This window comes from Merops nubicus, unplaced genomic scaffold, assembly GCF_000691845.1.
Source record: "Merops nubicus isolate BGI_N331 unplaced genomic scaffold, ASM69184v1 scaffold29453, whole genome shotgun sequence".
NCBI classification, from domain to species: domain Eukaryota; kingdom Metazoa; phylum Chordata; class Aves; order Coraciiformes; family Meropidae; genus Merops; species Merops nubicus.
Window position 1 is genome coordinate 17077 of NW_008597393.1, and position 12335 is coordinate 29411.

General features: G+C 38.0%; 1 protein-coding gene across 1 annotated transcript in view; it reads left to right on the forward strand.

The window, feature by feature from the left end:
* Nucleotides 1-5598, forward strand: part of ELOVL4 (ELOVL fatty acid elongase 4) — a gene marked incomplete at its 5' end in the record, with an annotated part of 12692 nt that extends 7094 nt beyond the window's left edge. The window contains 3 exons of the mRNA XM_008936690.1: nucleotides 1294-1465; nucleotides 4034-4161; nucleotides 4667-5598. Coding sequence (XP_008934938.1) covers nucleotides 1294-1465; nucleotides 4034-4161; nucleotides 4667-4942 — 576 coding nt within the window. The remainder of the gene's footprint in view (nucleotides 1-1293; nucleotides 1466-4033; nucleotides 4162-4666) is intronic.
* Between the last annotated feature and the right edge of the window lie 6737 nt (nucleotides 5599-12335).

A 12335-nucleotide genomic window follows, 5' to 3' on the forward strand; every position in this document is an offset into this window, starting at 1 on the left:
AGAGGTGGAAGAAAACACTATGCAAAGCTGTAGCATTGCTCTGGTTCTCAAGCTCATTTTGATCCCCCTCTTTCTCTCACTTGCCAAACAGTATATGTGTATTTGGGAAAGGAAGCTACTGTTGTCCTAACTTTTGTCTTTTCTTTCTCCTCTGGGGACTGAGGGTCTGGTGGGGTTATTTCATACCATCTTAAGAAAGTCTAATTTGCCATCAGATGAGTCCTGAAAGACCAGGTGAACTTCTTACAAATAGGTGTGTTGTGACATTACCTGCTCTCCTTACTGGTGGTGCCATTTCCAACTTTTTTTTTTCCCTCTTCTTCTCTCTGTGAGTCACCATCTGGGACGTGTTCTGGTCCCACCCTTGCATAACAAGCTAGATGGCTTACGATGCCAGGAACTAGACTTGTTGCTATGTTTCAGGATCTGGAAGGGAGTCCCAATCACCACCATACTCCCATATCATAGTATTAGCAAATTGCTATGCAGAGCCTTTGGGCTTTGCCTGGTGCAACATATCCTGATTTCAGCAAAATGTTTGTGTTGCATCTTAGGCAAGTTTGGCTGTGATGGGTGGATTAGAAAAAGAATTTGGGGTGTAGCATTGCACTGTTGTGTGGATGGGTTATATCTCTGTAGCTTGTGTGGCTCCCATGGTCTCATTTCTAATATTCCCTGAATGACACGGAGCCACTGGGGGAATGCTGCTTTCCAGAACAGGTTACTGAGCAGGCCAGGAGAAGCTGGGGGAATACTGCTCCAAGGGATCTGAAATCTGTACCACATCTAGCTTGTATCAGTGATTTGTTTTCTACCCACCCTTATGTCTGTGGTACTGGAAGAATTTTATGTAAGGTTTCAACTTTTGCAGCTTCATTTTATCATAATGATTCTACCTCGTGGTGCAGACCGCATCAAAGTGTTGCCTCATTACTACGGGAAGCTCTGTGGTAGTCTTCTCCCACAAAGCTTAGAATAGAGAATGAGACACAAACTCTGTATGTTTAACTGGTAAACTGTTCAGATGTGGCTTTTTATTATGTTCATGCTTTTTTACAATTGTGATTTGTGAGCAGTAGACTCAGAATAACGCTTCCATGTCCAGAGTAGATGAATGGAGTATAGGTTTTGTTGTTGTTCTCATACTGTCAGATGTTTGAGTCCATCTCAACATTTAGTAGGATTTGGGGAAGGAAGAGGTATCTTTCTCTTGCAGCAGTTAGGTGGAGAGAACTTCATCCCATCCAGCTTGGCATTACTAAAGTTTCTGTGTTGTCTTTTGTTTTATTGCAGATAGCTGCTGCTTTATGGTGGTATTATGTCTCTAAAGGAATTGAGTATTTGGATACAGTATTCTTCATCCTGAGGAAGAAATTTAACCAAATCAGTTTCCTGCATGTCTATCACCATTTCACCATGTTCACGTTGTGGTGGATTGGTATTAAATGGGTTGCAGGTGGACAAGGTGAGTTCCCTGCGTCCCATACCCTTTTGACTGGACACAAAGAAGAATTATTATTGTTTGGGGGCAATGGAGAAAAGTTTCCATAAACTTAATATTATAATATACAAGACTGTGTAAATGGGAATGAAGCAGTACAGTAGCTTCAATGTGCATAGTCTTCCTCTGTGGGAAATGTGGGGGAGGAAAAGATAAGAGGGCAATAATCTAATGAATTGCAAAACTTTTTTTTTTTCACTCATGAGCATCAATTGCAAACCTGAAGTGCCATCTTCAAAATTATCCTTGTTCTGTATGAAATAGAAAGATGAGCAGACATTCATCTTGCCTAACTTCAATTTTTAAAGATACAGGGCACTGCAAAATCTAATTACAGGCCACAATCTGTGTGCAGATGTGAAGTTAATGGAGATCTTATTTTGGCACTGTATCTCAGTTTGGGGTTTGCTTTCCTTTTTATAAAGAGGGATGTATAAAATTATGAAACCTTCCCTTGAAGGTGAGCCAGTAAATCTCTCAATTAACTTAGAAAACCTATTCACAGTGGCACAAGTCTGTAAGTCACTATCAGCCTTTTTTTTTCTTCACTTCCTTTCTAAAGCGCCCATCAAAGTATATTATTCCATTCTACTTGCCACATCCTCCATTGTTTCTCTTGATTTGCCTTGTCTTTCTCAAACTATAAGCTCTACAGAGCCTTTTTTGTTTGTAATGTACTTTGTAGGCTTAAGACAATATAAGCAACATAGTTAAACAATGTAGTAAACACCACATCAAACTACTATTTTTTGGCTGGGTTTTTTTTTTTTTTTTTTCAAAACACACTAATACTTAATGCATGGAGATTTTATGCTTTCATTTACTATAGATTTCTTGTACTGAGTGGTTACTTATATTCAAAAGAAGAAATATTTAAAATGAGTGTCTGTGACTATCCTTGAATTTCTCCCAAGTAATCTGCAGGATGCAGGTACTCCACCAGACTTATAATGATCTTTTTTTGGCTGCTACACCCATATAATGAGTTTATTGGAGACTGGACACTTACTTGTAGTCTTACTTAAGAATTCCCTGGGTATCTCAAAATGCCCTCTCCTTTGTTGTCTTTTCAGGCTTTTCATGCTAAGTATCAGCAGTTTTCAATACAACAGTTGCAACTATTTCCAGATCTACTTCAAGTTTTGTTGTTCTTGCACTGCCCCTTAGATTCTAATTCCTTCAAAAGGAAAAGCAACAGCTGCCCTTCTGTGTTTGTGTCATGGTGCTGCATAGATGTGGATAGATCTCTATTCTTCTGTTTTCTTGTTGATAGCACATTGCTTACAGAGACAAATCTATTATAAACTAGACCTACTATAACTAACTGGGTCTAGACCACATGGACATCTGAGCTGTTTGAAGTCAGCAGCTATTGTCTGTATTGCCCTAACCTTACACATTAGAGCCTTTCTGAGCCTCTCTGGCAGTGTAAGAATAACTTAACAACATGTAATTTGTGTCCTGGTTTTGGCCAAGATAGACTGCTGCTGCTCAGAAACTAACTGGTCATCACTCAGCAAGTGGTGAGCAGTTGCATTGTACATCACTTGTTTTGTGTATTCTAATTCTTTATTATTAATATTGTTACTATTATTATCTTCCTCTTCTGTCCTGTTATACTGTTTTTATCTCAACCCAGAAGTTTTACTTTTTTTTTTTTTTTTAATTCTCCTCCCATCCCACTGAGTTGGAGGGAGTGAGTGGCTGCATAGAGCTTGGTTGCCAGCTGGGGTTAAACCATGACCATGTGTTTCTGTTAAATGGGTGCTGATCTTTACTGAGCAAAAAGATCTTAATGCAAATGAGAACTGCCATCTTTGTTTCCATCATGGATTATTCTGGAAACTGTTATGCGTATTAACTTAAATGTATAGTACATGTTATACATAATGTATTATATATAATAGTTATATAATAAATGTTTACATTTGTAATTTATATATTTAAGAATGTTGGATGTTTTACATCCTAAATAAGGAAACTAAAGATGACCAATTCAGACAAACTCATTTGACAGTGCCCTTAAATATCTTATAACCACAAGTGATGTTTTGCTTTGTGTGATGTTTTGGCCTATTTAGTCAGACTTTGAGATGAGTTTCTTGACTTTTGCTGAGCAATGGACCATGTGCATTTAAAGAAAGCTTAAAAGATTTATGTTCAGAACCTGATACTTTACACTCTCAAATACAGCTTTTAATAATCCTTCAGCAAGTCAATTGCAGTTATACTACAATAACTAATGTGGAATACATGTGACTTATGTCTTTCCAACAAAAATATGATGCAAAGCTTTTGCATAAGTAGTTCTGTGAAAGATGTGACATACTACTTGTATGAACAGCTGTTTGTGTCAGCACAGGTTGGCAGTCAGGTCTATACTATGCTATTGAATGTTTCAGAGATGGAATCCTTGTGTGTCCTGTCCTTCATAATTTTTATCATCATGTGATAATACTAGAAAAAAAATATCTTTTTTTTTTTTTTTCTTTTCAAAATTACATGAGAGTTTTCCCTTCTGTTCCTGGACAGCTTTCTTCGGAGCTCAGATGAATGCGTTTATTCATGTCATTATGTACATGTATTATGGATTAGCTGCCTGTGGCCCTAAATTTCAGAAGTACCTGTGGTGGAAACGATACTTGACCATATTGCAATTGGTAAGTAAAACTTCTCCCTTTATATCAGAAGGTGTTGCTTCTGAATGGATTTTCATTTGCAGAACTTTAGAACAGGTGCTGCTCCTTCCAGAAGTTCTTAGCTGTCTGATAGTCACAGCTCAAGTTAGAATACTTTCTGGAGACAGAAGTATTTATTTCATTTCTCAAAAAACACACGGCATAGATAAGAGTCTTGCGAGTAAAGTCAAATGCTACTTTGTTGTTTCAACTGACTTGCAAAAACCTGTTCAAACAGTAGAGAAATTCTAGATCCCTTAATGTCTTCTCATTTTCCTCTTTCTGAAAACTGGTGCCAAGTACTGCAATAAATTTGCTGTCCCTTCCCAAGCACACGTGTGCGTGCATGATGTGACAGCCAAGTACAGCTTCCTTACCACCTCCCAGCTTAGCAGTTTTCATAACTTAATGCATTGGCATACATTGGTGCAGCCAGACCTAGAGAATATATCCAGATCTTTTTGATTCTGTATTTTCTGTCTTTCAGGTGCAGTTCCATGTGACTATTGGCCACACAGCCTTGTCTATTTATATTGATTGTCCTTTCCCTAAATGGATGCACTGGGGTGTCATTTTCTATGCTGTCACCTTCATTTTCCTCTTCGGTAACTTCTACTATCGGACATATAAGCTGCCCAAGGAACCCCTAAAGAATGGCAAAATAGCAAATGGTGCTGTTGCAAATGGAGTAAGCAAACCAGAAAATAATGCAGTAGTAGAAAATGGAAAAAAGCAGAAAAAGGGAAAAGCAAAAGGAGAGTAACTTGATCCAGGCCTTAACCATTGTTGGCAGTGAGGAACCTCCAGTTTGGTTTATAAAAGGAAGAAAAAACACTATCTGTACCAATTAACCTTAGGTTACTGAAGAGCTAGAACACAGATATTTTCATTATTTATGAAGATTGTTTTAAGAACAACACTAAAGTTGAATTTCTATTGTAATTATGTAATTACCATGCATATGGTCTCTGTGTAAACTTGTAGACTGCTGGTGTCGGTGAATGTAAGGAAGAATTGCAGTTGATTCCATGTTTATCAGTTCAAAAGCTAATACTACCCTTGATACAGGCAGTTTTGTTGGCACCCACATTTCTTTGGGGGAGGGAGAGGGAGGAAGTAGAATTTAGATACTTGTGTTTTCTTTCCAGAAAATTATTAAATTTCAAACGATGATGTATTATCCAATCAGAATGCGCCGCTTTTCTTGTCCTCCTGGGAGAGTATCTTCAGACACATTATGTTTTCATGCTGTCAGAACAGTGTTTGACTTTTCAGACATTACTTGATTTAACTGAGTGTCTGTTACAGTTTGGTTTTGTTCTGGTTTTTTGTTTTGTTTTGTTTTTTCTTTTGTGGAAATATACCTACCTCTTCATCTGCTGAAAAGAATATTGAGCATTAAATAACTGGTTTCTGAAACATGGAGTCCTCTAATATAACTATCTGTTAGCACTAATGTGGGAGAAAATATGATTTCCTATGGGAGTCAAAGGGATTTTTGGTGTTATTTTTTGGTCAAGTCATCAATAACTTTTTTCAATGTAAAATTTTGGAGTGGTAATTTTTGTATAGCTATGTGAATAAAACATTTTAAGAATGTATACATATGAAACAATACATTGTTTGGAGCAAGCAGTAAAACTAGGCCTGCTGCTTGTTGTCTGTGACCTGCATTAAACCTGTGGTGCTGACCAATACTGCAAATGGTGAGATAATGTGGTGGAGAGAAAACAACAATATGCAATTCCAATTAAAAATGCTGTATTTATGGGTAGTCCTGCTAGCTACAAGACAGTCACTTTATTGGGAGAGAGAATTCAGTTAAAGGTACTAAATTGTTACTAGTCAAGCCACCATTTTAATAGGAGTGCAAGAGAGAGGCTTCTGAAACTCTATTCCCAAAATATTCTCTGCTTTTTTCAATCTAATTGACAATGCAACTCTGCTAATAATTTTTTAGTCAAAACTGCTGAAATAAGCAGAAGCCTTTTAGATGGCTTTTCATCTTATGTGATACATTAATGGACTTCTTACTTCTTTTGTAAAGAAAACATGTAAAGAAGTATTCTCTTTCCAAATAATGTGATGACAAAGAGATTTGTTTTGAGCTGCTCCGCATGCAAAGAGTATAAGACAAGGGTGAAATTAGAAACCAAATCCTTGAATGACCATGTTCCTTGCTTATTACTGCAAGAGCTGCATTGTTGCTGTCTAAATCCATTCCTCCCAGCTCTGGTCAAGAACATACTCATGTCTAGTGGCAAACTTGCATCCAGCAAGTGACACCATTGTTGCAGGAAAAAAGTACACGGAACTGTAGGTTTAAAGTGTTGGACATGTTTAATAGTTTCTGCGTCTTGATTGTCCATTTGTCTGTGTATAATGTGCAAACGGGTCACATCTTCTGTGTCTCAGATTTGTCCCTTGTCTCTATGCTAAAAACTGTCTAAACCCAAAACCCAGGTTCTAGTTAAAAAAAGGGTTGGCTATAGTCTGTTGTATTCAGATGTAATTCCTGTTGCTGGAGTTGATTCAGCTGGAAGGCAATTCATTCATAATGTCCACCGGTGTGGTTTTTATGGCAGAATATAGGATTGTGAAAATTGTCTCTGCTGAACTGTAATGCATGTGACCATTAAGTTTCCTATTTGCTGTGTCTTGGGGTTCTTCCAGATTTGTATGGATGCTTTTTGCATTTGCATAACTCCATGTATTTATGTAGCTTGGCATGAGGAAGAGGGATAGAGGTCTACCCTTCCTTCCTGGAGAAATGCCACTACCCTTAACCAAGCCAAAATGCAAACTGGCTGGGTAACTTTGGAATGGCTAAAGGAGCAAATAACAAGAACGCAAGCTACCAGATTTACACCACACCTACTACTCCAAGGTAATGGCTGGTGTGAATACACTTAACCCTACTGTAAATTCAAGGTAGCTTACCCAGATTGATTAAAGGGTGGCTTCTATGGGATGTGGGCAGCTAACTTGTAAACCTGTCTCATTCCTTTTATTGTGTTAAATTGGTTGTTTGCTCTGTCTTTCTTTCAGTAAGCCAGATCAGGTAAACTGATACTCTTAATGGGATCTAGTGTTGAAAGAGCATACTGGGTAGCGTTCCAGTACAGGTTCAATTATGTCTTTGCTACACTTTGTAAAGTAAAAATTGGGTCTTGCATGTTGGAAAATACTTAAATATCTGAAAGTCAAATCTCTCCCCTCATCATGCATGGAATCTGCTTAAAGTTGATGACAACTTGAACCTTTATTGGCAGAACTTGAGTACAATCCTATCCTCAAATTCTGGGGCACCTGGTAACTTTTAAGAAAAAAATGAAACAACGCATTGTGAAAATGCCTGTATAGATAGACATCGTGTGAGTAAAAGCAATTTGAGAGTTTGGCATTTCATGGAAAAAAAAATCCATTATTAAATTGCTGGAACACTGCTGTTTTGAGTCATCTTCAGCAATATGACTTTCCTAGGGCTGTTTATGATATATTTGTTTGTTTATGTGACTTGACTCCCATTATGATCTTGAATATAATGGCCTTACTAAACGTGCATTTTTGTAGGCATGGTCTTGAGTGCAATACTTCTGTTTCTGACTGTGCAGCCAGACTCAAAGAATACAGGGCCGAACTTGTACAGCTTTTTCCTTTTCAAAATTTGGGGCAATGATGCACATAGGGAATACTGCTGAATTCATTAAAGTTGTCATTGAGTCCAAGGCTCCTCAAAATTTTGCCATGAAAGAATATATGTATAAATGTGTGTGCTTGCTGTACAAAGAACTGAAATTTAAATTACAAAATCTACTTTGCATGGTATTTTTTAATTTTCTAAATGCTTCCAATTTATTTAAAAGTGAAATTAAAACCATTTCGAACTTCTCTTTTTTTGCCAATGAAAGATACCTTTTTGCTAACAGTTCTGAAACTCTTGGACCAGAGTCTCACAATTATTTGATGCCATATAAGTAATACCATTTTCATTTAGCCTCATCTCTAGCTGTAACAGTTGTTGCATTTTTTTGCACTTTGTCAATGTAAAATAAATACAAGTTATCTATATATGCTTGTGTGTGTATATATGTGTACACATACAGAGGTGTGTGTATATATATGAGCACACATACACAGCGTGTGTTTCTGTGTGTATATATGGGTTCTTAGCAGGTTCTTTCAATATGTGAAGTAAATTACATTTCTTTAATGTGAAGTTGGCAGGAGCTGATAGAACAGCTCCTGCAGCTCAGGCAGTAAAATGAAGCAGTTTTCATTGATCCATAGATCCAATATCAGTCTTGCAGATATAAATAGTATTTGTCAGTTGTTTTAGAGATAGGGTGGCAGACAAGCCAGAGCCATTTCTCCCAGTGTAATAAATAGTGTGAGGCACCAGTTTTAGATTCTGAGAGGAGGGACCTCAACTTGGAGGAGCTGAGGAATTACACTGTTTTATAGTAGGGATCATTTTAGGAAACAGTAGGAGTAACTTGCCCCAGGTAAGTCTTTGAAGTCATTACAATCAAATTCTGTAACAAAACACTTTTTTTTATAAATAAATGTTTCTCTGTAGGTTCAAAAGCATGGCCTATTTGACTGTGTAACCATTAACTACTTCCAGCTCCCAGTCAGGAGAAAAAAATGAAGGTAAAATAAAAATGCTGCACTTTTTTTTTTTTTTTTTTTTACTTTTTTTTTTTCCAGGTTAACCTTAGGGCATGTTTCTTCTGAGTAAGCATTTGACCTCCATGTGCTGGGGAGGCAGGTGAGAAAGGAGTAAATAGCTACTGTGCTGAAAGGTCTGATTCATAAAACAGCTTATGAGCACACTTGCTATCCCTTAAAACTTGAGTAAAATTGTTCATGGTGCACAAAGTTAAACCTTGCATGACATTAGTGTGGGATGAGATTCGTAATGTTTAAATAGGTGTTTAAAATGAGATCTGTTTCAGCTAAAACTGAAGAGAATGGGGAGTTAGGTAAAAGAGAATTAGGTATCTGGATAGTGGTATTTTGGTTAAGTGTCTTGGTTAGAAGCACAGACTAACCCAGTTTGGCACCTAAAGCAAGTCACCCAATGACATCTCATTGCGCTGCCGTCTGAGTTGGAGCTCCATAGAAATCAGTGGAGTGGTTCCCATTTACCTCAGCAGAGGATGTGTAACCCTAAAGAACAGAGAAAACATTTGCTTTTGCCAGTACCCCAGAGGGATGAGGGAAATGATTGGTTCAGGATGCTGCTTTTGCATAAGGTGTTCATGCTTTTGTAAAGAAGAAAAATAAATTTTACTTTTTTTCATGCTGTTTGAGTTTGGTTTTGTACATTCCATAGAATGTTCTGTGTCCCATCTTTCTTCAAGGTTCTTGCTAATTTTAGTGGTGTGCAGGTTATGTTGATGTAGTCTGTTACATAGCCCAGCAGTTTGAGAGAACATTTTTGTGGCATAATATCCCTTTTTGAGGTTATGGGGACTTTCTCATTTTGGCCATTGCCCCAAAATGGTAGTCTAATGGGTTTGAAGTCAGCCTTAGAGAATTGATTGAAAATAGGCTGTCTACATAAAAAAAAAAAAAAAAAAAAAAAAAGTCTCCTGGAATATATTCTGTTTGTGCAGCACATGTACTGGCCCAAATGCCATCTTAAGGCTGGGATAAACAGAGTGTCAGATGGAGTTGGCTCTTGCTTCTCTCCCAGTATGTCTTGTGCCTTGGATAGGCAGAAGAGGAAGGGAAAGATCAGCAAAGTGAAAAATGGATGTAATGCCTGAATACAATGGTTCTAGCTAAGAAACATCCTCCATCAATCTTCCATTTCAAGAAATGGTGGTAAGAGACTCTCTAGGCTGTACTCAAGGCTCCAGATTGTTCGGTCTTGGAACTATTAACAAGTAGGAATACATTTAGCCACATGGTTTAGCTTCTGCTGGACACCACATTGTACTAAAGTGATCTCTCTCTCCTGGAGTATCTGGAGCTCTTTTGGCGGTAGGTGTGAATCACAGTTATGTATTGCTGTGAACTATAAGTTCCTTCATAGCTAGTCCACCAAGTATGATCTCTGTAATCAACGTTATAATACCGAGTTGCACCCATGTTGCACTCCTAGCACCTAAGTGCAAATAGCTACGCTGGATGTTGGGTAGTAGAGAATCAAGTCTGCCATCATAGCAAAATATGGTGTGGTCAATTATCTCTTGCATATTTTGCAGCTGTTGCTTCAGTCTGTTGCTGACACCATCCCTGGAAATGGAGAAAATACACTAAGTGTTCAGAGCAGGAATTGTCCCTTAGGTAATTAATATAACATAAGCTGGTGGTAGGCACTCTGTCCAGGAATTTTTTCCATAACACTTATTACCCACCAGTAATTAAAAATAAGCACACGCGATTGTTAGGTTCATTCAGATCCTTGGCTAGAATAGACTGGATCCTCTGTTTTTCATATTTGCTTTTCTTTATTGTATCACTTGTTTCTTAGCATCTAGGATATTGAGGTTGGAGGAAGGGGTTCGCTACCTTTTGCTTGCTCAGCTCAAAACACTGGAGTTGCCACAGAAGAGTGGGTGATCGCAGGTTGTCCTAGACACAAATGAAGCATGTACTACAGTACAGTTTTGAAGGCATACTTTCTATGGACTAGTGCCTTTCAGTGTTTTGTTTTGGGTTTTTTTTATGCTTCAGACTTCTAGGTAGCCTAATGAACGTGCACACAGTTTCCTGTTGATTGCCTGATGTGTCAGTAACATCACATCTGATGTTATTACAAAGATACTTATTGATGGGCAAGGTGATGGCCCTTTTGATCATTGCAGTGCCAGTTGTCCAGGGCCTGATCAGTGTATGCTGCTCTGATAGTATTTAAACGTTGCTGGTGGTTCCTGCCAGAGCACCACGCAGTCAGTACAGCTTGGAGGAGAAAAAGCTATTTGCATTTTGATTCAGTGGGTGGGAATTGATAGGAGCTGGTATGACATCCCTGTTATCTGTCAAATCAATATCAGGTAGGATTTAGTCTGCTAAGTGAGCAGAAATTTTGATTCTTGAAATTATTTGAAGATTAATGTTGTCTGTCCTTATCTTTGGATTGAGAGCTGTTATTCTTGCAGTGGTAGCATCTTGACTTGTTTCATGAGAAGGCCACCTTTATGCTGGTATCTTCAGAGTGTGTAAATAAGAGAAAACTAGAGGAATACAAGAAATAACTTGGATCAAAAGCTAGAGAATATGGAGTCGTTGCTCTTCTAGTTTTTGCCTTTGTCTTTAGCTGTTGCAGCAGTTAAATGACTGTAAGTGTTACTGCAGTGTATTTATTATTTATAGATGCTGTAACAGTATGCAGGTAGCACACTTGTACATTCTGAAGTACATAAAAATTAAGCTTTGTCTTAAATTACAATAAAGAGAGCTATTTATCTAAGCACAACTGCTTGTAGCAGAAGTAATGACAAACACAGTAATCCTGCATTGGCAGGACTCACTGTTTACTTTCTATTTTCTGATTAATAATCTCTTCAGAGCTTCTTGCAATAACACGAATCTCTGTGAAGGTGAAAGTCACAATATAACTGGTAACAAAAAATGTTTTACAGAGCTCTTATTATTTTTGTAAATGTGTCTTCAGGCCAGGTGCTTGCTTGCTAAACTGTTCAAGAGTCAGATACACCTCACAGAAAGATCTTGTAGTAGTTGCAATTGAGTAAAATGTTAAAATGGACTCTGGGGTGTTGCACAGTCAAAGGTTTCAAGTCCATGGCATCGCCTGGTACACTGGCTTCACCTCAAATACTACTCTTGGGCACAGGGAACAGGAGTCCAGGTCCCTCCATCACATTATGAATTTTCTTTAATGGACAGCAGATTCTCACCTGGAATTTATTTGGTGTCCAACCTGGTTTCCACACATTTGGCAGAACGGGCAGGAGAAGTCCTTGGGTCAAAGAGGATTTTTTTTTCAATTCTGCCTACTCTGAAAATGCCAAACTTGTCATGGGGGTGTTTGAACATTTTCTGCTGGTAGCTTGAGGTACTGAATTTGAAGAAAATGTGGCTCTGGATTCAGTACTGAAGAGCCTAGCAAGCTTTTCAGGTCTTCTTAGTTGCTCAACTTTAAACCAAATGTGCTGGAAATACTCCAGTTAAACTGGGGGGGG